Below are 24,282 nucleotides of genomic sequence, written 5' to 3'. Positions count from 1 at the left end.
TTTTAAAAAAAGACACTTAGGCACATCATAGTTAAAACACTGAAAATCACAAAGAGATAATCTCAAAACTCACCAGAGGAAGTAAAAAACATTCAACAAACTGTGGAAAATTCTTAAAGAGGTTGGAATACCAGCCCACCTTATCTGCCTCCTGAGCAACCTGTATGCAGGTCAAAAAGCAATAGTTAGAACTGGACATGGAACAACAGACTGGTTCCAAATTGGGAAAGGAGTACATCAAGGCTGTATATTGTCATCCTCCTTATTTAACTTATATGCAGAGTACATCATGAGAAACGCTGGGCTGGAAGAAGCACAAGCTGGAATCAAGATTGCTGGGAGAAATATCAATAACCTCAGATATGCAGATGACTCCACCCTTATGGCAGAAAGTGAAGAGGAACTAAAAAGCCTCTTGATGAAAGTGAAAGAGGAGAGTGAAAAAGTTGGCTTAAAATTCAACACTCAAAAAAATAAGATCATGGCATCCAGTCTCATCACTTCATGGCAAACAGATGAGGGGAAAATGAAAACAGTGACAAGTTTAATTTTCTTGGGCTCCAAAACCACTGGGGACAGTGACTGCAGCCATGAAATTGAAAGACGCTTGCTCCTTGGAAGAAAAGCTATGTCAAACCTAGAGAGCATATTAAAAAGCAGAGACTTCATTTTGATGACAAAAGCCTGTCTAGTCAAAGCCATGGTTTTTCCAGTAGTCATGTATGGATGTGAGAGTTGGACTATAAAGAAAGCTGAGTGCCAAAGAATTGATGCTTTCCAACTGTGGTGTTGGAGAAGACTCTTGAGAGTCCCTTGGACTGCAAGGAGATCCAACCAGTCCATCCTAAAGGAGATCGGTCATGGATGTTCATTGGAAGGACTGATGCTGAAGCTGAAACTCCAATACTTTGGCCACCTGATGCAAAGAGCAGACTCATTGGAAAAGACCTTAAGGCGGGAGGAGAAGGGGGTGACAGAGAATGAGTTGGTTGGATGGCATCACTGACTCAATGGACATGAGCCTAAGCAAACTCCGGGAGATAGTGAAGGACAGGGAAGCCTGGTGTGCTGCAGTCCATTGGGTCACAAAGAGTCAGACATAAGTCAGCAACTGAACAAGAACAGCATGGGAGCCCCAGTACAAATGAACGTTGATGTCTCATCAGAAACAACAGAGGCCGAAGAGAACAGGATGACATCTTTAAAGCGTTGAAAGGAAAGTCAACCAACAATTACATATTCTGTGAAACGACCCATTAAAAATGAAGATGAAAAAAAGACACTTTCAGATCAATAAAAGATGAAAGAATTGCCAGCAGTTCTGCACTACAGGATATGCAGAAGTAAACTTGCCATCGGAAGGAGGAAGAGTATGGCAACAGTGAATTTGTGGAGAATAGATCTATCTTTTACGTATAACTGTATTTTCCTTTGAGAGGTGATTGCTTAAAGTAAATGTAATAATATAATACTGTTAAAAGATTAACTGAGGAACATTAAACTTGTGAAGAGTTCGTTGGATAAAACGATTTAAATCAGGCAGTGCCAAACTGAAAGTGGTCAGAGGGCACTCACTCTTACCAGCAGGGACGAAGAGAAAGGCTCCCACAGGGCAGACACAGGAGCAAAGCAAGGGGGTCGCTTAACTGGTTTTAGTTTGGGCAGTTGCATTATTCGGGAAAGTCTAGTTAGTGGAGTTTGTGATTGGTTGCTTTCAAGTGTTGATTTCTTAACCTTGAGGTATTTACAGAAATTGACTCTGGCTTAGGTTGCGGCTTCCTTACGTTGGCTGCCAAAGCACGGGAGTCACCCTAGTCTAATGACTTCCTTGTTTAATGACTTTCACAGTACTGTGCAGGTATTAGGTATGTATATGTAAAGTGCATGTGTACTCGGTCGATAAGTCACGTCAGGCTCTTACATGACAACAAGAGCATAAGAAGTGGTAAATAAAAGTTTAATGTACTAAGACTGTCACATTTTATATATTTATTCATTTTAATATATTCACTATAAACAGACTGTGATAAATTAAGGCTGCATATTAAAATCCTTAGAATAACCATGAGAAATATAATAAAAAGAAGGGATAGGTAGGGAGTCTGGGATTGACATGTACACACTGTTATATTTAAAATGGATAACCAAGAAGGACCTACAGTATATAGCACAGGGAATGTGCTATGTTATGTCTGGTCAATGGTATGCAACAACCTAAATGGGAAAATAACTTGAAAAATGATAGATACATGTATAAGTGAATCACTTTGGTGTACACTGAAAGTAACACAACACTGTCAACCAGTTATACTTGAATATAAAATAAAAAGTAAAAAAAAAAAGTATAAGCAAAAGGCCAAAAGAGAAACGAAAAAGAAATGTACAGCATCTTTGATTAGTCCAAAAGAAGACTAGAAAAGAGGAAAAACAGAGAAAACCCAAAGACACAACCAAATACAAGTAACATTTTGGTACATTTCAGTCAATAAACACGTTAAATTCAAATGGACTAAACACTCTAATTAAAAGGCTGAGATTGTCAGACTCGATGTAAAAAGAAGACCCAACTATGTTCAATCTACAGGACATACTTTGAATATAAAGACAGAGAGAAACAGAAATTAACAGGTTAGAAATCTGTACCACGCAGGTAGGAAGATAAGAAAACTATTTGCCTATGCTGACATTGGACAAAGTGGATTTTTTTTTTGTTTTTTAAATGATGTATCATCTATTTATTTATTTGGTTGCACTGGGTCTTAGTTGTGGCATGCGAGATCTTGGTTGCATCACGCAGATCTTCTGTTGTGGTGCACACACGCTCCAGCGGTGGTGTGTGGACTGGAGTTGTGGTGCCTGGGCTTCGTTGCTCTACCGTATGTGGGATCTAAATTTCCCGACCAGGAATTGAACCCACATCCCCAGCAGAGAAGTCCCAATAAAGTAGATTTTAAGAGAAAGATTATTATGAGACATAAATGTGGACTTTCAAGGGGTTAAATACCACGAAACATATAAAAACCTTAATGTGTATGTACTCGTATTAATTTCCTAGGGTTGCCATTACAACGTACCACAAACTAGGAGACTTAGAACAAAAATGTAGTCACTCACAGTTCTGGACGCTGAACGTCTGAAATCAAGGAATCAGAGGACCATGCTTCCTCCGGCATCTGTAAGAGAGGCTCCCTCCTTGCCTCCTCCCAGCTTATGATGATTTTCCAGCGATCTTTGGTGTCCCTTGGCTTTCGGCTACAGCAGTTGTCTCTGTCCTCAGTGTCATCTGAGTTTGTCTTCACATGGCATTTTCCTACATCATGCCAAATTAGGGCCACCCTAATGACCCCATCTTAATTGATTACAGCTGCAAAACCCTATTTCCAAATAAGGTCATATGTATAGACACCAAGGGTTAGGACTTCAACATATATTTTGTAAGGACACAACTCAATGCATAACAGTACCTAATAACAAAGTTTCAGAATACACGGGGGGAGGGGAAAATACAAAGTAAGAAATAGACAAGTTCATCATCACATAGACGAAATTAACATCGTGTCAGTCTCAACATATTTCAAAAGACAAACATCTTAATAGAGCGGACTAAAATGGGATTAAATTAGAAATTAATGACAGGATATCCAGGAAAGCACTAGATATTCGGAAATGAAGCCATATCCTTATAAGTAATTACAAAGAAATTAAAATAACAAAGGAGAAATTACAAAGGAAATTAGAAAATATTTTGAATGAAGTAACAATGAAAATACACATATCAAAACTTGTGGAATAGAACTAAAACAATGCATAGAGGGAGATTTATAAACATTTATATTAGAAAAGAAAGTTAAACAATAATGATCTGATGTTCCAACTTCATAAACTTGAAAAAGAAGAGCAAACTAAACCAAAAGTAAATAGAAGGAAATAATAGCTATGAGAAGAAATCAATGAAAAAAACAGCAAGTAGAGAAAATTAAAGCCAAAAGCTGGTTCTTTGAAAAAATTAATAAATTAATAACCTAGTAGATGGAGTAACCAAGAAAAAAGAAAGAAAACACAGATTACTTATATCAGGAATGAAAGAGGGGTTACTGCCACAGATTCTGCTGCTGCTGCTGCTAAGTCGCTTCAGTCGTGTCCAACTCTATGCGACCCCACAGACCAGCCCACCAGGCTCCCCCATCCCCGGGATTCTCCTGGCAAGAACACTGGAGTGGGTTGCCATTTCCTTCTCCAATGCATGAAAGTGAAAAGTGAAAGTGAAGGCACTCAGTCGTGTCCGATCCTCAGCGACCCCATGGATTGCAGCCTTCCAGGCTCGTCCGTCCATGGGATTTTCCAGGCAGGAGTACTGGAGTGGGGTGCCATTGCCTTCTCCGCCACAGATTCTACTGACATTAAAAGAGTTATATGGTAGAAATAAAGACCTCTGAAAATTCTGCCTCTATAAAAGAAAACTAGCAAAAATTCTCAGGATAAATGTTTTTAGCACTCTATAAATCAGCAAAAAGCTTGCAACAACTCAGAAAAATGCTTACTCAAAGAAAGTGGCTGAATCTTGGTAAGAACAGCAAGTTTTGTGGGGTTTTAACTTGACCTTTTCCCAATATCCCCACCCTAGTTCCATGGTAGTCTAAAAAGGTAATGGTCTGCAAATAACTCCTTAGAAAACACTGGGACTGGTTTTAGGCACTTAAGGAAATGGGTATCTAATTGTTAGCTGATTATGAAGCTAAACAAGCAGAGTTTAGAGCCACACATGACAAAGAATACAGACTTTACAGAATTAATTCAGAAGTCACTAAACAAATAACAACAACAGATGGTCACAGCAACAAACCCCGGGAATGGGGGAATGTGGTGTCCACAGTGCCACACTGTATTATTTTAAATGTCCATGTCCAGTTTTGAACAAAAAATCGATGACACACACAAAGAAGAAGTCATGGCCCATATAAGGAAAAAGAAACAGAAACTGTCCCTGAGTAAGCACAGACGTTGCACTTTCTAGATAAATTCTTTAAATCAGTTATGCAAAATATGTTCCAAGAACATTAGGAAATCATGTCTAAAGAAATAAAGCATGAGAGTGATGTCTCTTTACTATATCAGGATGGAAACAGAAATTATTATTATTTCTTAAAAAGAACCAGATCAAAATTCCAGTTTTGGAAAGTACAATAACTGCAATGAAAAATTCACTAGAGGGACTCAACATCAGACTTGAGCAGGCAGAAGAAAGAATTCATGAATCTGGACATAGATTAATTGAGACAATCCAGTCGGTGAAGTAGAAAAGAAAAAGAATAATGAATACAGGCTCAAAGACCTGTGAGATATCAACAAGCTCTTCAACATACACATGATGGAAATTCCTAAAGGAGAGGAGAGAGAAGGAGGGAGGAAAGAATACTGGAAGAAATAACAAAAGAATAAAACAGTTTACTTGAAAATATTTAACACAGTAATTGGGAAGTTGTTTAGTTGCTGAGTCACGTCCAACTCTTTTGTGACTCATGGATTGTAGGTCACCAGGCTTATCTGTCCATGGAATTTCCTAGGCAGGAATACTGGAGTGGGTTGCCATTTCCTTTTCTAGGGGATCTTCCCAACCCAGGGATCCAACCCGTATCTCCTGCACTGGCAGGCGGGTTCTTTGTGGCTGAGCCACCAGGGAAACCCAGTAATGGAGATACTGAAGTGCAAAAGATATATGACATAAAAATAGGTAGTGAATGGCAGATATGAATGGCAGATATAAATCCTATCTTCTTAGGAATTTAGAGACTTCCCTGGTGGCTCAGAGGGTAAAGTGTCTGTCTACAATGTGGGAGACCTGGGTTCGATCCCTGAGTGGGGAAGATCTCCTGGAGAAAGAAATGGCAACCCATTCCAGTATTCTTGCCTGGAAAATCCCGTGGACGGAGGAGCCTGGTGGGCTACAGTCCACGGGGTCCCAAAGAGTCGGACACGACTGACTTCACTTTCTTAGGAATTTAATGTAAATGGGCCAGATGCTCCAATTAAAAGGCAGAGATTGGCAGGATCACAAAAAAATGGGATCTGACCATATACAGTCCACAAGAACCACACTTTAGATTCAAAGACACAAATAGGTTGAAAATAAAAGGACACAAAAAGAGAAACTAGGCAAATAGCAACCAATAACAAGATAGACCACATTTGGGTCTCAATAAACTTAAAGGATTGAAATAATACAAAGTATATTCTCTCTCCATAATGGAATGTATTTAGGTAGGTCTTAGTAAATAGCCACTGCATGGAATTTGTTAATAACGCCATGTCCCTCCTAATGTTATTCACTGACTAATCAGCCTTTCTAAACTTCTCTTCCTGGAAGGAGAGTTCTACAAGCATTCTGGCATGAGTCAGGTCACCTCACCCACAAGAGCTAGGTCAGAGGGAATTTCATAATGTTTATTTCCTGGAAAATGCTCCCCATGGGGGACAACATTTTATAGTAGGACATACTTGGTTTTTGGAATCATAGTCTGGATACCAATAATCATTACCTTAGACAAGTTATTTAGTTTTCCTAAGCCTCAGCTTTCTCATCTGTACCATAAGGTATTTATACCTCAAGGATGTAGATGCTAAATATATCTTAATTTCCTACCCTCTTCAGTCTTCTTTTTCTCATGCAAATAACATCGTCATATGCAAGAGAAGAAATGGGGTAAATAGTCCTGGAGCAATAGAAAGCTGGAATTAGGATGTTGAATAAAGCAATCTTGAGCTAGTACCCCAGTCCTCTTTTGTATGAAACACGTGACCCTCATCTATAAAATGGACATAATGACGTCCCTCCTGCAGTGCTAACAAGGATTATGGGAGATTATAAGGATATCTATGACTCGCCTGGCACCCAGAGGTACTGATAAATGGTAGTGATCAGAATTAGAAGCTGCCTTTCCTCCCTTTTTGGCGCCCACCCTGTCCCCAAAGTAAACTCCAGTTCACTCCTCCCAAAGCACTACCTTTCCTTTCGCTCCGCATCTCCTCTCTTGAACACGTCTCCCCTAATGTACACACACTTGTCCTGCACCGAGGCTAGAGCAGCCAGGGAAACAAAGCTACAATTAGAAGAAAATAACTAAATAAACAATTTTGAGAACAATGTCTCAAAATCATATTTGTGTGCGTGCACAGGCGCGCGTGAAAGTGGGTATGTATGAGACAGTAGATTTTTGTTGAGACTGGGGTATCTCCAAACTCCAGGAAACTAGAAGGCGGGGCGGGGCGTAGAGGGGAAAGCGTGTTACATCGTCCGGCGGGGAAAGAAATCTCCCAAGTTGAAGCCTCAGAGTGTGATCACGAGTTCCTGCCTGCGGAGATCGTGTTGCCCAAACGCCAGGGCTCAGAACCAGGGAAAAGAAAGGAAGGATGAAATAAATAAAAATTTAAAAAAGGAAGAGAGTCGCGGGCCACCCGGAAAGCCCTTGCCGTAGCTTTTTTCACAGGTCCGTCCGATAAGCCCGCCTGGCTCGCGGGGGCGGCTGGCGTCCGGCCGGGCTCCCCGAGGGCAGGGACCCGCGCAGGCGCGTCCCCCCGGGGGCCCCGGCGTGCCCGGGACCCGGGGTTCACTCCTCGCGACGGCCCGCTTCCTCCTCCGCCGCGCGGCCGCGGGAACGGCCCGGGGGCCGAGAGGCCGGCCTGAACGCCCGGGGTCCGGCACCGCGCGCCCCGCGCCCACCCAGCGCCCGTCGCCGGGGCCCGAGCGCGGCGGCCGGGACCTCGGGGACCCCGGGACGCCCCCGCCCGGGGCGCCCCGCCTGCCCCACGTGACTTCCTGGAAGCCGGGGCCCCGCCCCGCCTCTTGGTTTCGTTTCCTCGGCGGCCTCGGGGCCACTGCGCCGCCGCGTCCCCGCACGTCCCGTCGGGCGCCCACGACACACCATGGCGGAGCTGTGCCCGCTGGCCGAGGAGCTGTCGTGCTCCATCTGCCTGGAGCCCTTCAAGGGCCCGGTCACCACGCCGTGCGGCCACAACTTCTGCGGCGCGTGCCTGGACGAGACGTGGGCCGTCCAGGGCGCGCCGTACCTCTGCCCGCAATGCCGCACCGGCTTTGCCGCGCGGCCGCAGCTGCGCAAGAACACGGTGCTGTGCGCGGTGGTGGAGCAGTTCCTGCAGGCCGAGCAGGCCCGGCCCGCGCTGGCCGCCGACGACTGGACGCCGCCCACCCGTGCCGCCGCCCCCAGCGCGGCCGGCCAGGTGGCCTGCGACCACTGCCTGCAGGCCACCGCCGTCAAGACGTGCCTGGTGTGCATGGCCTCCTTCTGCCAGGAGCACCTGCGGCCGCACCTGGACAGCCCCGCCTTCCAGGACCACCCGCTGCAGCCTCCTGTCCGCGACCTGATGCGCCGCAAGTGCGCCCGGCACAACCGCCTGCGGGACTTCTTCTGCCCCCAGCACAGCGAGTGTATCTGCCACGTCTGCGTGGTGGACCACAAGACCTGCTCCCCTGCGCCCCTCAACGAGGCCAGCACCGACCTGGAGGTAGGGGGCGGCGGGCGGCGGCGCCGAGAGGCAGCCTGGGCCGGCTGGGTGGCGCACAGGGCCCCGCTGTGGGCAGTGTGGCCGACCAGGCGGATTCCCGTGGGGGCGGTGGAGGGGCACCCTCAGGCCTTGCTATGCCTGAGATGGGGGCAGGGGCACAGCTAGTGTCCTGGTAGAAAAGGCCGTGAGAACATACAGCCCTCGTATTCGCGGCTCACCCCACTCGCCCATTTTACAGAGGGAACTAACTACTTAAGACACAGGTGACATGTTGTTTGCATTAAGTCTAGCAGTTATCTGGGGGTCCCCTTGTGGCTCAGATGGTAGAGAATCTGCCTGCCATGCTGGAGACTCAGCTTCTATCCCTGGGTCGGGAAGATCCCCTGGAGAAGGGAATGGCAACCCACTCCAGTGTTCTTGCCTGGAGAATTCCATGGACAGAGTAGCCTGGCGGGCCACAGTCCCTGATGTCTCAAAGAGTGGCACACGACTGAGTGACTACACTTTCACTTTAGCAGTGGTCTGACATGTTTAGTAGAGGGTTTTGAACATCAAATATGAGGGCTAGAGGTTACCTCGGTTCTCTTAAGTTCCCCTAGCTCCCAGGTGGTGGGTATAATGAGTTGTTTACGGCTGAGGAAATAGGAAATGGACATTCAGAGAAGTTCATTTCACTTGAGTTAACCCAAGTGGCCAAGTGGTCATTGGCCAGCTGGTCTGACACCATTGTTGCTGTTTCTTCTGGTGGATGAGCCTCAAAGCCAAGTCCTGGAATTCAGAGCACAGGACATTTCTGAGGTCATGTGAGATAAAGTCTTTGTGAGCCAGAGACTTCTGGTGACCAGGGAGGACCAACCATTATGAGGGGGAGGGTGGGCAGGGTCCCCGGAAGCCCTGGACAGGAGGCCCAGCCGCACGCTTGCTGTGCCCTTTCTCCTGCCTGAGCCACTTTAAATCACGGGGCTGGTCCTCATCAGCAATGTGAGGAGGGGGATCAGGGCCCTTCTTGGTCTGAGATGGTTTCAGTGGTTGCCTGGGGTTGGTCCTCATCAGCAGTGTGAGGAGGGGGATCAGGTGGATTCCTCAGGGCCCTTCTTGGTCTGAGATGGTTTCAGTGGTTCGAGGACCCTGATGTCCCGTCTGGAATGGAGGCAGAGGCTGAGCAGGCGTAGTCCCACTCCGTTTCCTTGCTTCAGTCAAACTTCAGGGTCAGGCCTGGGTTCTTTTCTCTCTCCCAGGCTCTCAGGGAAAACCGGGGCTGTCCTTGTGCTGTCTAAAGAGATGTGAAGCCTGGGGACCTTTGCAGTGGCTCCACGGCTCGGGGGCAGGTGCTGCTCTGGCCTGGGCAGGACCCTCCCTGCCTCGTCTGCCTGTCCAGGCTGAGCTGGGTTCCTGCGGCCTGCTTCCCTGAGTCCCTCAGGCCTTGCCTGACGTTGACTTGGGAGGTACAACTGTCTCAGGCCCAGCCCACTTGGGTCTCCACCTGTTATAGGAAAGAACCTGCCTGGCCTTCAGAGCCTGGAGGCCTGCTCTGCGTACATCAGCTGTGGTTCAGGGCAAGTCATTGCATTTCTCTTGAGGGTCAGCTTCTTCATCCCTAAAATGGAATTAACAGCATTCCCTCTGCACATCCAAGAGTGGCCAGGAGGCTCCACGGGGCTGAGCTGTTTGGGAAGTTCTTCTTAGGCAGGCCCCAGGGCCCAGCTGGTTGACTCGGACTCTGACCGGAGCTGAATGTTGAGACCTGGATTTGAATTCTGGCTCTACTTCCTGGCTGGGAACCCATCAAAGGGCCCAATAATGATGCCTATCTGAGGAGGTGGTTGGGAGGATTAATGAGGTGATCCATAAATGGCGGGTTTTGTTTATTTGTTTTAAACACAGCTGTCAATCCGCCTTCAGTGTAGGAGACTCAGGTTCAATCCCGGGGTCGGGAAGATCCCCTGGAGAAGGGAATGGCTACCCACTCCAGTATTCTGGCCTGGAGAATTCCAAGGACAGAGGAGCCTGGCAAACTGCAGTCCATGGGGTTGCAAAGAATCAGACACGACTGAGCAACTAACACTTCACTTCTTAGCTTTTAGGCTGTGTATTTTTTTTTTTTTTTCTTTTCAGTTGACAGAGATCAGAGTTGCTTTTTTAAAAAAAATAGTTATTTTAAGTTTTGGCTCTGACAGTCTTAGTTGCAGCACACAGCCTCTCTAGTTGTGGTGCACGGGATTAGTTGCTCCTTGGCATATGGGATCTTAGTTCCCTGAGCAGGGATTGAACCTGTGTCTCTTGCATTGGAAGGTGGATTCTTAGCCACTGGACCACCAGGGAATTCCCCATGCATGGCATTTTTATAGCTCGCTAGCAGCTCCTGCTAACATTTCTGTTACTCAGAAATTCCCCGAGGAGAGTTTGCCGCATGGAGGGTGTTAGACTGCCCAGATTTTCTTCTTCTCAAGACGTGTGGGCCTGAGGACTTGGGCGGCCTAGATCTGCTCAGAAGGCCTGGTAGCAGTTCTTATCCAGGAGGCAGAAGGCAGGGAGGGGCAGAAGGACCCGTTGTAGTCTGGTCTGGAGCCACAGCTTCCACTCGACCTCCAGGGCCTGGAGCTGAAATCTGTGCCCAGATTATCTGTATGCCATACACACTCGGCTTTTTAATCCTTTTAACAAGCCTTGCCTGCCCTCCATCTCTTGGCCTGCTGCGTCCTTTAACCCGGCGGCCCCCCACCTTTTTGGCAGGCAGCAGGAAATGGTTTCGTGAAAGACAGGGAGAGGTGGTTCAGGCAGTGTGGGGAGCGGCAGATGAAGCCTCGCTTGTTTGCCTACTGCTCACCTCCTGCTCTGCGGCCTGGTTCGTGGCAGGCCTTGGACCAGTACCGGCCTACAGCCCAGGGTTGGGAACTCCTGCTTTAACCCGTCTCCTTTCCCAGCCCTGCTGCTGGTCAGTACTGGCTGCAGAGCCAGCCCAGCTGGGTTTGATCACTGGGGTAAGGTGGACTCAGGACTCTGGTGCCTACTTGGAGGACCGAAGTCCCCAGCCTGTAAAGGGATGCTCAGAACTTTGAAATGTTCCCTGTCCTTGATTGGCTGCTCTCAAAGGCCTTGGGTGGCTTTCCTTTGGTCTATAGCCATGTGGGCCCCTGTGTACCAACAGGGACTGTTGCATGCCTTTGATCAATATGTGTAAAATCTTTCAAGATATGGTGAGGGACAGGGAGGCCTGATGTGTTGCAGTCCATGGGGTTGTAAAGAGTCAGACACGACTGGGAGACTGAACAGCTACAAGAATGACCACTGAGAGTGGGTCTTGGAAACAGTTGGCAGCCCCCAGGAGTCCTGAGGTCTCTTCCAGATCTGAGACCCGTGAGGCTGGATGTGCCCAGGGCTGGCCTTCTGCCTTTGGCCGCAGTTTATCTTGGCCGCTGCTAGAGGCTGGGTCAGAGGTTATTGTCACAGAAGTCACATCTGAAACACCATGAGTGACTCGGGCTTTCGAGGTTGAGTTGGTGTGGCCTTGGTTTGTGCTTCCAGCCTTTCCATGTGACTGTCACTGGTTATTCAAATCCAGGGTGAAGGTCAGTGACCTGGGAGAGCCAGAGGACAGGAAGGGAAGGCCAGAGTATTGTTGAGCCAGCTAGTTAAGGGACGTGCATTTTTTTCCCCTAGAAATTTCCTGTGTGCTTAGTTTGGACATAAGTCTGTTATTGTAATACCAACATCTTGTAACACTAGTTAATAGTGATGTGGCCTAGGTAAGCCCCTTAATTATTCTGCTTCAGCGACGTCATCTGTAAAGGGCGGATAATCCCCTACCTCCTAGTGTTGTTTTTAGCTTTACGAAGTTAATATGTGGAAAGTACTAGAACAGTGTCTGACTTGGAGTAAGTTCATGACCAACACCAGCTGCCGTTATTACGGTGGAGGTGGTGGTGATTTTCCTACCCATTTCTACACTGCAGCATTTTGCCTGAGTTGGGTGCAAGTCGGCTGGTGATTATGAAAATTTACGAAAATACTTGGGGGCTTCAGGTGGCATTAGCTGCCTTGGTGCATCGGAACGTGACCTGGGGCCTAGCGATTCTGAATCACCCTAGTTCAGTTTCAGGGACTGAGCTGGTTTGCCGCCGGTTCATCCTTATTCCAGGGTGTAGTCCTTGGAGGGCTCGGTCTGTGGGGCTTATCAGGTGAGCCGTGGACTTTGGTTTTTGTCTCCCTGCCTCTCTAAGGCGCACAGAGGCTCTCCCAGCTGTGTTCCCGAACTGGCAGATGGCCCTGGGAGAACCCCAGATGCCAGGCTTATCTCTTTGGGTTTCCTTCTCCTGTGGTCCTCCCTTTCTTTGTTAGCCCCCCATTGGTTTTCAGTAGGTCCCCCCTCCCCCAGTATTTTGTCTGCTTGCTGGTTGTTTGTAGTGGGAGGCTTGGTGTGAACAACTCCATTTGCCACTTACTGAAGCGGCTGTCTCAGCTCATTCTGTCTGGGTGAGCTTGGCCCCCTTGCTTTCCTCTCTGCCTCAGTTTCATCATCTGTAAAATGGGTTCTAGTGAAGAAGCTCGTAATAATCCAAGCTGACGTTTACTAAGGACGTTTGTCCTTGCTAAGATCCAGGCACTAGGCTGAGGGCTGACACTGCTTCAGTTAATTGTCCTTCTAGCCCTGCAGGGTAGGAACAGCTATATCTGTTTCCTGACCAGAGAAACAGGTGAGAGACAGTTGGACAGCTGAGAACTGAGCCTGCTATGTCTCGCTCCAAGTCCTGTCCTTATAACTTCTTCACTGTGCTGTCCCCCTGAAAGGACGGAGGCAGTAAATACGAGCATGTGTCAGAAAACTGCAAGCAGGCGAGACTTGGGTGGTGGAAACAGCTGTGGGTCCCTGGTGTTGGGCACTTCTGGGGGGCTGGGACAAGGTGTGTTCTTACCCAGTTCGTTTTCTCTGCAGAACAAGTTGAGGCAAAAACTGACTGTCATGTACGGCCAGATCAATGGGGCGTCAAGAGCGCTGGAGGACGTGAGAGCCAGGCAGCAGGAGGTGCAGGTGAGAGATGGGGCGCCCCGTCCCTCCGGGGAGGTGAGCACAGCTCTGGCATCCGAACAGCTCCTGTTGGGTCCACTCACAGAGTCAGAATTCAACAAAACATGCAAAAATCTACATGCCCAGAGAGATTCTTAATAGACTACGAGTCCAACCTGGGTGGGAGGAATCACTGAAAATTAAGGTTAAAACATAGCAACATAAAAAGTAATTACCGTTTAAATGGGAGAGAAACAGGAAGCAAAAGCTGCATCTATCTATTTAGTTAGTTTTTGGCTGCGCTGCATGCAGCATGGAGCAACTTTTGTTCCCCAGCCAGGGATTGAACCCATGTCCCCTGCATTTGAAGCAGAGTCTTAACCGCCAGACCACCAGGAAAGTTCTTGCATCTATTTGTTTGTAAAAAGTGTATTTGTCTTCTAGGACTACTGTAACAGATTACCACACACTTGGGTTCCGAGAAATGTAGTCTCTCACAGTTCAGTTTTCTGGCTGTTTGCAGGCAGAGGCTTGGTTTGAACGACCGCATTTGCCACTTACTGAAGCCACTGTCTCAGCTCGTTCTATCTTTGTGAACTTGACCCCCATGCTGTCCCCTCTGCCTCAGTTTTATCATCTGTAAAATGACCTCCAGGAGGCCAGTAGTCCAAATCCAAAGTGTCGACAGGGCCACACTCCTTCCGAAGGTTCCGAGGAAGAGTCTGTCCCCGCCTCTCCAGCTTCTGGTGGCTTCCGGCATTCCTTGACTTGTGCCTGCATCATTCCAGTCTCTGCCCCCATCTTCACATCGCCTCCTCCCTCTGTGTCTGCTCTTTGTCGCTAATAAGGACACTTGCTAGTGGATTTAGAATCACCTGGGTAAGCCAGGATCATCTTGGCTCCAGATTTCTACCTTAGTTACATCTGCATAGACTCCTTTTCTCAGTAAGATCACATTTCCAGGTTCTGGAACATGGATGTAACTTTTAGGGAGCCACCATTAAACCCATTACAGAAAGTGTAGGAAAAAAGACTGGAAGGAAATATAGTCAAGGAGCAGTAGAGCAAGTGTTGGAGTGGTAGAATTATAGAGGTTTTTTTCCCCTCCAGGTTCGTAATTTTTATAAGGTTACAGTGCTTTTATATTGAGAGAAGGTTTGATTTTTAAGCATCCTTTCTGGGGTGGCAGCATCTGGTTTCATTGCCACCGCCGTGGTTAGATTAGATGAGATCTAGATTAGAATACTAGCCTGTGATGCTGTGGTCATGTTGGCAAATCTCTGAGCCTTAGTTTTTCCATCTACTTCCAGAACCTCTTTCTGAAGGTGAATTTGAGGCTTAAGTGAAAGAATGCAGAGGAGAATACCTGTATTGATTGGCGGGCAGGCTAAGTTCTTGTAGCAGAGATCAGAGGCTTAAATAAGATAGCTGTGTGAGTTCCTCACTGTGATGGCTCAGGGCTGGACCTGAGTAACCCAGGCAGGCTATGGGATGGTCTGCGGCCTGTGACCCTTCAGGGTTCAGGACCTTGCCTTCTTCCTGCCCTTCCTCGTGTCTAGCTGCCACTGGGACACCATTAGATCTTTGCTGTGGCCTGTGAGAAGGAGCAACAAGGGGGAGAGTGTTGTACTTGTCACTTTTGTTTGCGTTGCCTAGGCAGCAGCCTAGTCACGTGACCAGCTGCAGGGGATGCTGGGAGATGTAGTCTGTGGCTGGGCAGCCGTGTGCCCATCTGAACCCAGGGGTGTTTTCTTACTGACAGGGGAGAAGGAGGATGACTACTCGGGGACATTGATAGTCACATTGGAAGTGGCAGGGTCAGGTACTGGTTTAAGAAGTAAATTGAATTCTCAGGAATTCCTGGTGGTCCAATGATTAAGACTCTGAGCTTCCACTGTAGGAGGCTTGGGTTTAAATCCCTGGTAGGAAAACTAAGATCCTGAATGTCACATGGTGTGGCTCCCCCCACCAAAAAAAATTGAATTCCAGTCTCCCTGGCCCTCTTGTGTGTGTTTCTCTTTGTCACGTTCGATTCTGAGCTGATGAGGTTACCAAACCTGTAAAAGGAAACGGCAGCTTCTAGAGCAGTGCCGTCCAGTAGAAATATAAAGCGAACCTTATATATAACTTTAATCTGAATAATGCACGAGACTAGTTCTGTTAGTATATTTTGTTTAACTCAGTATATCCAAAGTGTTATTTTAATCAATATAAGGTATTAATGAGATGTTTCATACTCTTCTTATTTTACACTATCTCACATCTTAACTTGGACTGGCCATAGTTCAAGGGCACTTCAGCTGCATGTAGTGTAGCTCTAGAGGAAATTGTCTAGGGCAGCTTCATGCCCTTTAAAAAAATTACTCACGAACCGCTTTCTAGCTTAAGAAGTAAAATATTGCCAAAGAGAATATAGGCCTGGCTTCGTCTTTCCCTTTTTGTATCCCTCGTCCTCTCGTCCAGAAGTTGCAGAGAGTCCATGGGGTCGCAAAGAGTTGGGCACGACGGAAGTGACTGAGCGCGCAGACGTGCGCCATTCTATTTCTTTCTAAGTCTTGTGTCCGGTGCCTCTTACTGTGTGTCTTCTATAAGTTGTTTTTCCCTTATCATAGGTTAATATTCCATCCCAGGGAATAATTTTCAGTCTTCTGCTGACTGACGCTCAGCCTGTTTCCTTGATTTTGCTATTCAGCAGTGCTGCTTAGAGCATTCTCGGGTGTCTCAGGAGCAGAGTCTATTTCTTGAGTACCTTCTTTGGACTCGATTGCTGGGTCCTAAGGTGCTGGTGGTGATGGTGGTGTTCAGTTGCTCAGTCATGTCCAGCTCTTTACGACTCCATGGACTGCAGCACTCCAGGTCTCCCTGTCCTTCACTATCTCCCAGAGTCTGCTCAAACTCATGTCTGCTGAGTTGATGATGCCATCCAAGCATCTGTCTTCTCCTCCTGCCCTCAACTTCCCCAGCATCAGGGTCTTTTCAAATCAGTCAGCTCTTTGCATCAGGAGGCCAAAGTATTTGAGCTTCAGCAACAGTCCCTCCAATGAATATTTAGGGTTGATTTCCTCTAGGATTTAGGTCATAAGGTATGAAATTCACTGATCTTGTCAGATTGCTCTCCAAAGTGGTTGCACCCGTCTGAATTCCTGTGAAGTCCAGGTGAGAGCTTGTGGTGCTCCGTGTGTCAGGCCCAGCCCTTTTGCCCGTCTGACGGTTGCCCTCTTGTCCTGGCCTCTCAGGACGCTGCACATAGGAAGCTGGACCAGCTGAGACAGGAATACCTGGAGATGAAGGCTCTCATTGATGCCTCCGAGGCCAGCACCACAAGGAAGATAAAGGAAGAGGAGAAGAGGGTCACCAGCAAGTTCGACAACATTTACCAGATCATCCTCAAGAAGAGGAGTGAGATCCAGACCCTGAAGGAGGAGGTTGAACTGGCCCTGACTAAGGGGGACGAGTTTGAGTTTCTGGAGGTGGGTCATGATGAGCACGTTGTTGAATCCTCTTTCTGCCTTGCATTACAGTGTGGAGCGGGACTCTCAAGGGGTTGGGGCGGTAAGGGGTTTTGGGACGCATCCCCGAGACACACAGGCTATATTAGTTTTCTATATTTTGTGACCACTTACCGCAAACTGCGTGGCTTAGAAGAAAAGCTGTCCGTTACCTCACACTCTGTGTGGCTGAGGCTGTGGTCTCACTAGGCTGTATGTTCCTTTTGGAGCTCAGGGTTGTCTTCTAAGCTGACATGCTTTTTTTTTTTTCTTCCACTGTGTAATTTTTCTTTATTAAAAGAGATTTGTTTCTCTGAAATGATAGATCTACTGTTTGAATTCATAGCTGGGATGAGATTCAATCAACACAGTCAGCAGTTTGTATCCGTTCAGCCTCTTTTCCACTTTTATTCTTCTGGATTGCCCCAGAGTTCTTCTTTCTGTTATTCACATCTGTCAGAATCTTCGTGACAACGTTACTAATTCCTTTTAGGCTTAAGCTCTCTTCAGCCAGTGTCTGGTCAAATCACTTGGAATAAGCAAGGTCATTGTGGATATCCAGTCCTAATTGAGCTCCATCTTTGTGTACGGCTTAAACTCTTCATTCAGAGGGCTTCATACTCCCAGAAATCTACCAACTTCAGGGAAGTTTTAGCTCAAGACCCATTTTTCAGTATTTTCTGCTCTTTGATGTCTCTCCTTTGCCTGTCTGACAAACACAGACAGAATACCTGTGTCCCTTGGACATCTCCCCCAAGACATGCATTTCTCTCCCCCTTAGAAAAGAGCCTAATTCTCCTTTGTTGGGTTCCAGTGTGTTTGGTACCTGTGAGTTCTAATAACTCATAAATAGGAAGTCTGTCCTGTTGAAGAAAGGAGCATATTCTGCCGTTGCTGTTTCTAGTCGCTAAGTTGTGTCTGACTCTGGCAATCCCGCGGACAGTAGCCCGCCAGGCCCTTCCCTCCATGGGATTTCCCAGAGAAGCATGCTGGAGGGGGTTGCCGCTTCCTTCTGGGGAAGCTCACATGCTTGTTGGCAGAGTTCAGTCCCTCATGGTGCAGGCTTGAGGGCCCTGTGTCCTTGAGGTTCCTAGAGGCTGCCACGATTCCTCAGCATGTGGTCCTCTTTCGACTGGGCAGCTGGTTTCCTCAGAACCAGCAGAAAATTTCTCCTTCCGGGAAGGCCCACTTTCTGTTTTAAGGGCTTTTACCTGATTCGGTGAGGCCCACCCAGAAGAATCATCTTTCTGAAGAACTCAAAATCAACAGATTTGGGATCTTACTTACATCCGCAGTACTCATTCAGTGTTTCCATGTAATGTAGCCTACTCACAGGAGTGATACCCTTTCATACTCACTGTCCTGCCCTTAATCTGGGGGCGAGGATGTGTAACGTGTGCGCCCAGGGCAGTCAGGAGGCTCGGGGTCCATCTTGGGATGCTGCCTGCATTAGGCCTCCACCTTCTTCCTCCCATCCCGCCTCTGCATGGTCCCCGGAAGTATCTTTCTACAGCATGGACACCCTTTCTGACTTTGTGTTCCTCAGCGTGGCCCATAGGGCCCTCGGTGACCTGCCTGCCTTTGCCAGCAGTCTTATCTCTTGCGAGCCACCCCCAGCCCATGCCTGGGGCTCTGACCACAGCAGGGTGCTCCTCAGAGGCCCTGAGTGTGGGCAGGGAACTCTGAGACTGGCCTCTGCCTCGTAAAGCCTGTCATTTGTCCAGGGCAGCCCCAGTTCCCCCATCTTCCTGGGATCCCATTGTTTTCCCACTGCTGGTGATCCAGAGCGTGTGACCTGCCTCTGCTCTCTCCCTTGATGACCTCAGTCTAGACATGCTTGTTTCCTTGTCTGTTTTGAAGGCTGTCTGCGCCTTTCAAGAGGGGCCCTTCACCCTCCCAGTGTGTCTGCTGTACAGCAGAGTGCCAGGTACTCAACGGGTGTCTCTGGGAGCCCAGGTGACTGGGTGGCATGCTGCTTTGACACCTCAAAGGCCCAGATTCCACGTTCAGGCCCTGGGGAGGCACAGGAGTGCCCAGGAACCTTCTCTCCTGTGTGCAGGGTCTTCTAGCCACGCCTGGGCAGGATGGCATTTTCTTCTCACATGCTCACTCCTGTTTGTTGATCCAGTTGCCTCGAGCTCTCCCAGAAGGATTCTGAGTCCACGTCTGGGCCTCTTGATACCGTATGATCTGATTTGGTCTCCAAGCTTGGGAGACCTTCCGTAAGATTCTTCTCCTTCACTGGATGTGTGGCTGAATCCTGCAGCCGTCGGGGCCTTCCTGTTCTGTTTTCAGAACGTGCATTCAGAGCTGGTCTTTGAGGGGCGATGGTGGTGGAAAGAGCATTATCCATGGGTTAGGAGGCCTGGGTCCCAGTTGTGTCCTTGGCACTAATCGGCAGAGGTCCTGGCAGGACACCTGTCATTTCTTGACTGCAGTTTTTCCCTTTGTAAGGTGAGGGCTCTTCCACCTCCAGATGGCTCTGTCTTAAAGGGGCACTTCAACCCCCAGCCACTTTTGAGAGGCTGATTAGATTGAGTGCCCACGGGCACGGGGAAGCTCCTTCCGGGGTTCATGAGGCCTGAGTCCGGGCCCTAGCTTCATCAGACCTGCCTGAACTAACCCCCTGGCTCATTGCAGAAAGCGACAAAGCTGCAGGGAATCACCACGAAGCCAGTCTTTGTCCCCAAGGTGGAGCTGAACCACGAGCTGATTAAGGAAATCTATCAGGGCACCTCCGACCTGAAGAATGAGCTGAAGCGGTGCCTCAGACAGCCCCAGGACAAGAAGCCTGAGGAGCTCACCATCCCAGGTAACTGTCGGCAGCCTCTCAGGCTTTCCACTGGGGTTCTAGAAACGGGATGGGTCCCCTCTGCGGTTCGGGAAGGGAAGTCCTGCTCTGGAGCACTGGGGCTTGAGCTTCAGATGTTAAAAGACCACTGCCCTCATCTAGGAGGCGGTGGGCAGTCTTCACCTCATCCTGAGACTGTAGCCATCCTTCCTAAAGTGTCTTTTGTGGCCAGGTGTTATGAAGGGCCTTTCTGGATAGGCTTTTATTTGGTCTGAATCTGAGGCTGGCTCAGATGGGCTGAGTGGATTCTGGGTTGTCAGTGTTGTTTGGTAAGGAAGCAGCTAGTTTGGAGGTCAGAGAAACATGAAATTCTTTCTTGATATCCCCTTCCTTGGGGCCTCCCAGGTGGCTCAGTGGTAGAGAATCCACCTGCCAAGCAGGAGACATGGGTTTGATCCCTGGGTTGGGAAGATCCCCTGAGAAGGAAATGGCAACGCTTCAGTACTCTTGCCTGGAGAATCCGATGGACAGAGGAGCCCGGCAGGCTACAGTCCATGGGGTTGCAAAAGAGTTGGACACGACTTAGCAACTAAACAACCGCCACCCCATGCCCTTCTGCTTATATCCAGCCCCTTGTCAGATTTCTTCTTAAATATCTCCGGACTCAGCTCATTCCACTGCAGCCGCCACATGCCTGCTTTCGGTTGAATCACCTGCGTCAACTTCCTAACGAGCTCCTCTGCAGCTGCTCCTGTCGCAGCTGGAGAGAGCACCTCAGGATGACAGTCTGCTCTCCTGGCACCCTCTCCCCTGCCTCCTCTTTGGAGAATTTCGTTTGTTTAGATTGCAGACCACACTCTTGAGTCTGGCTGTTAAGCCCCTGCCTGATCAGGCCCTGTCCACCTCTCCAGCCCTGAAGCGGCCCCCTCCCCCCAGTACATCCCTTTACGCTCAGTTCTTCAAATATGTTAACATCCCTGCCCCGGGGTCTTTGTATATCCCCCCTCCTCGCCGCCTAGAGGGCTCAGACTCCACCAGGTGACTCCTGTCTCCCTTGGAGATCAGTTAAAACGTTAACATTTCTCAGCAAACCTTCCCTGTTGCCACTCCGGCTCCTCAGACAAGGTCCCAGGTCCTTATCCTTCCTTGGGGCCCTTTTTGTACCTGTCGTTTAAAAAAAAATTATATATTTACGTAGCTGCTTGGGTCTTAGTTGCATCATGCGGACTCCTGCATTGAGGCGCACGGACCCTCTAGTTGTGGCTTGCAGGCCCTGGAGTGCCCAGGCTCACAGGCTTAGTTCCCCAACCAGGGCTTGAACCCTCGTCCCCTGCTTTGCAGGGTGGATGCTTAACCACTGGGCCACCTGGGAAGTTCCTTCACACCTGTCGTTTTACTCCTCCTTGCCATCGCCGTCTGTCTCCCCTGCCAGCTTGTGATCCATGAGAGCAGGGGCTGGGTCTGTTTTTCTTCCAGAACTGTCCCCAGTGCCTGGCACAGAGCCCAGCACATGCTGGGTGTTTGGTCTGTAATCCAGGGAGCAGGCCTGAGTCCCAGCCTGGCTGGCCGAATGGCCCTGCTGAAGAGCCTCTGCAACCGGTGTGCCGCGGCCGTGGCCAAGGGGAAGCTAATTTGGTGCATTAGCCCCGTGTGTTTGTTTTCCTGCTACACCTGTGCTCGCTGTCCTGGGGACAGAGTGGTGAGAGCCTCCCGGGGGAAAGGAACCTCCTGGGCACAGCAGGCGCCTTGGTCTCGCCCCCTGGGTGAGGAATCTTCCCCACGGTTCAGGAGAGCAAGCACAGCTCGCAGACAGGTCAGCGGTTGTGGAGTGGAGTGCTGGCAAAGACTCCACCCCAGTTACACTTTAAGGCAGAGAAGAGAGGGAACACACCAAATTTGTGTTTCTGTTGCCTCGTTTCTAGTGCTTGTAAGTGATCAGAGGGGAAGGCTGGTGGGAGTCACCTTTGTAAGCTCCCTGCAGCTCACTGCCCTTCCACCGTGAGGCTGGCTCCTTGGCTGGGTGTGGAAGAGCCGCCTAAACTAACCTCTCCTTCTTTGGCCCAGGGGACGCTGGAGGACCCTGCGCACCACACACACCGAAGAAGCCTGTGAAGAAGGTCGTGAGTAAGTAGTCGCACCTCTATCCCCGTGGGCGGCGGCAGCCGTGGGCATCAGCGCTCAGGCTGAGGCACCAGAGGGTGTCACGGCTCCTCCCGGGGGGCCCAGCCCACCCCGGGTTCTGGGTGGCCTGGAAGCGTCTGGGGGCAAGTACCAACCGACCCTGATGCGGGGAGGTTGCAGGGTTCCTGGGAGGACCTGCTGGATATTCCCACTGCTTGGGATGGCAACGTGACCAAAGCTGGTTCGTCTTGAGAAATACTTAATGTGATGCCAAGTTCTGGCCTGGGGGGCAGCACCCCGAGCAGAGGCTGTCTCTTTTCAGTCCTGGGTGTGACGTGAGTCAGCCCTCACAGAGCCTCTCAGCCTTTTCTCCATTATTACCCTCTGCTTTTACCCCTCAAGCCCTTTTAGACAGAATTTTCCTAGTCACCCCATACATGAAGTTTAATACCCCACATATGGTGGGTCTTTTACATATGGTGCTTTGATCCATAAAAAGAAGATTTTTCCTTCCTTACCTCTCCCTGAGTCCCTAAAGATCAACTTTTGTCCTCCACTTTGGGGGTAATTGGCTGATGACTCAGATGGCACCTAATCTGCCTGCCATGCAGGAGACCTAGGTTTGACTCCTGGGTTGGGGAGATCCCCTGGAAAAGGGCATGGTAACCCACTCCAGTATTCTTGCTTGGAGAATTCCACGGACAGAGGAGCCTGGGGGGCTACAGTCCGTGGGGTCTCAAAGAGTCGGACGTGACTGAGTGACTGTCATTTTCACTTTCACTTGGGGATGTTGGAACCCTTGTTGAGATGCGGGCTGGGTGCAGAATGGTCCTCAGGTTCCTCATGTATCAAATGCAGACCATAACGGCGTTGACCTCACGGGACTGTTGTATGAGGTTTATGTGGGACACTGATGGCGAAAGCTCTTTAAAGGCCAGGCGTATGTCCCTGATGCTGAAGCGGAGACTCCATGGGTCTTCGCTTCAGCACTCTGGCCGCATGGAGTGAAAAGACCCTGATGCTGGGGAAGATTGAGGGCAGGAGGAGAAGGGGGCAGCAGAGGATGAGATGGTTAGAAAGCATCACCGACTCAATGGACATGAATCTGAGCAAACCCCGAGAGACAGTGAAGGACAGAGGAGCCTGGTGTGCTGCAGCCCGTGGGGTTGCAGAGTGGGACAGAACTGAGCGACGGGACAACAGCAATAAATGTCATCAAACTGTTGACCGAAAGAGTCGGTGAGGACGGAGGAGGGCTGCTCGCCGCCATGGGGTGGTGAGGGGCTGAGAGAACCCTGGGCTAGTTTTTGTTGTTGTTTGCTTGTCGTTAGTATTTAGTGCTTGTCTTTGGCAGACAAGTGTGTGCTTTTGGAGTGGAGTGTAGTCCGGGGCTGGCATGCCTGGGGCAGGGGAGGAGGGGGCCGTCAGGGGAGCCTGACACGTGCAGAGCACCCGATGTGAAGACGAGGTGACGCGCACTGCCAACCTGTGTCCTTCTCAAGGCTCCGGCCCAGAGAGCCTCCCTCCCACCACCCCCCCTCCACAAGCCTGCTCTGCATGCGTGAGCCGAGGATGCTGGCATCAGGCTGGCTTGTGGGTGGACTCGTCACAGTGTGGGTGAGGTTCCCGTGGTCACTGGGAGGGAGCCCTGTGCCCACAGCCGAGGTCACGGCCTGGAGTCCTCCCAAGATGTTGGTCCAGTGGGAGTCGGGGGGAGACGCAGGTGGGGAGATGGGGAGAGTGAAAATGACCCCTGAGACAGGGCTCTGAGTGAGAGGAAGGGGCGGCCAGGGGCCAGGTGGGGCCGTGGGCGGGTCCGGTGGGGCTGGTCTGGAATGTGCAAGGTCCTCAGGTCGGCGGGGATGAGATCCAGGACTCCCCTTTTCATTTCAGTCGTGGTGGTGAAGAGTGGACCCGAAATCTTCCGGCCCTCCAGACTTGAGCACACATCAGAGTCCAGTGGCTAGTAACCCAGATTGTTAGTTTCAGCTGGTCTGAGGGGTCTGGGAATTTGCAGTCCTTACAGCTGCCCAGGTGATGCTGACACTGCTGGCTTGGTGTGTGTGCTTTGAGGATAGTTGTTTTAGCTAAACTCAGTCCCCATAGATATATACTGCAGATACTTTATAAAGACTATAGTGGTATCTGGCAAGCACTTTTTTTTTTTTTGGCTGGTTTTCTATGTGGGTTTTTTTTGTGTGTTTGTTTTTGCATTTTTTCTTTTGTGGAGATATGGTTTACCTACAGTAAAATGTCCAGATCTTAAAAGTAAAGTTAGATTAACAAACACACACATCTGTGTTGCTGCTGCTGCTAAGTCGCTTCAGTCGTGTCCAACTCTGTGTGACCCCACAGAC

The 24,282-nt window shown here is 49.3% G+C and overlaps 1 protein-coding gene across 1 annotated transcript in view; it reads left to right on the top strand.

Annotated features, from left to right (window-relative positions):
* The first annotated feature begins 7,840 nt into the window (after positions 1–7,840).
* The window catches only part of TRIM25 (tripartite motif containing 25), a 31,879-nt gene continuing 15,437 nt past the window's right edge, over positions 7,841–24,282 (top strand). The window contains exons 1-5 of the mRNA XM_019981382.2: positions 7,841–8,520; positions 13,454–13,549; positions 16,762–16,995; positions 19,654–19,825; positions 21,869–21,928. Coding sequence (XP_019836941.2) covers positions 7,921–8,520; positions 13,454–13,549; positions 16,762–16,995; positions 19,654–19,825; positions 21,869–21,928 — 1,162 coding nt within the window. The 5' untranslated portion in view covers positions 7,841–7,920. The remainder of the gene's footprint in view (positions 8,521–13,453; positions 13,550–16,761; positions 16,996–19,653; positions 19,826–21,868; positions 21,929–24,282) is intronic.

Source organism: Bos indicus, chromosome 19, assembly GCF_029378745.1.
Source record: "Bos indicus isolate NIAB-ARS_2022 breed Sahiwal x Tharparkar chromosome 19, NIAB-ARS_B.indTharparkar_mat_pri_1.0, whole genome shotgun sequence".
NCBI lineage: Eukaryota > Metazoa > Chordata > Mammalia > Artiodactyla > Bovidae > Bos > Bos indicus.
The sequence above is the reverse complement of the archived record's forward strand: the minus strand, read 5'-3'. Positions and strand labels throughout refer to the sequence as shown.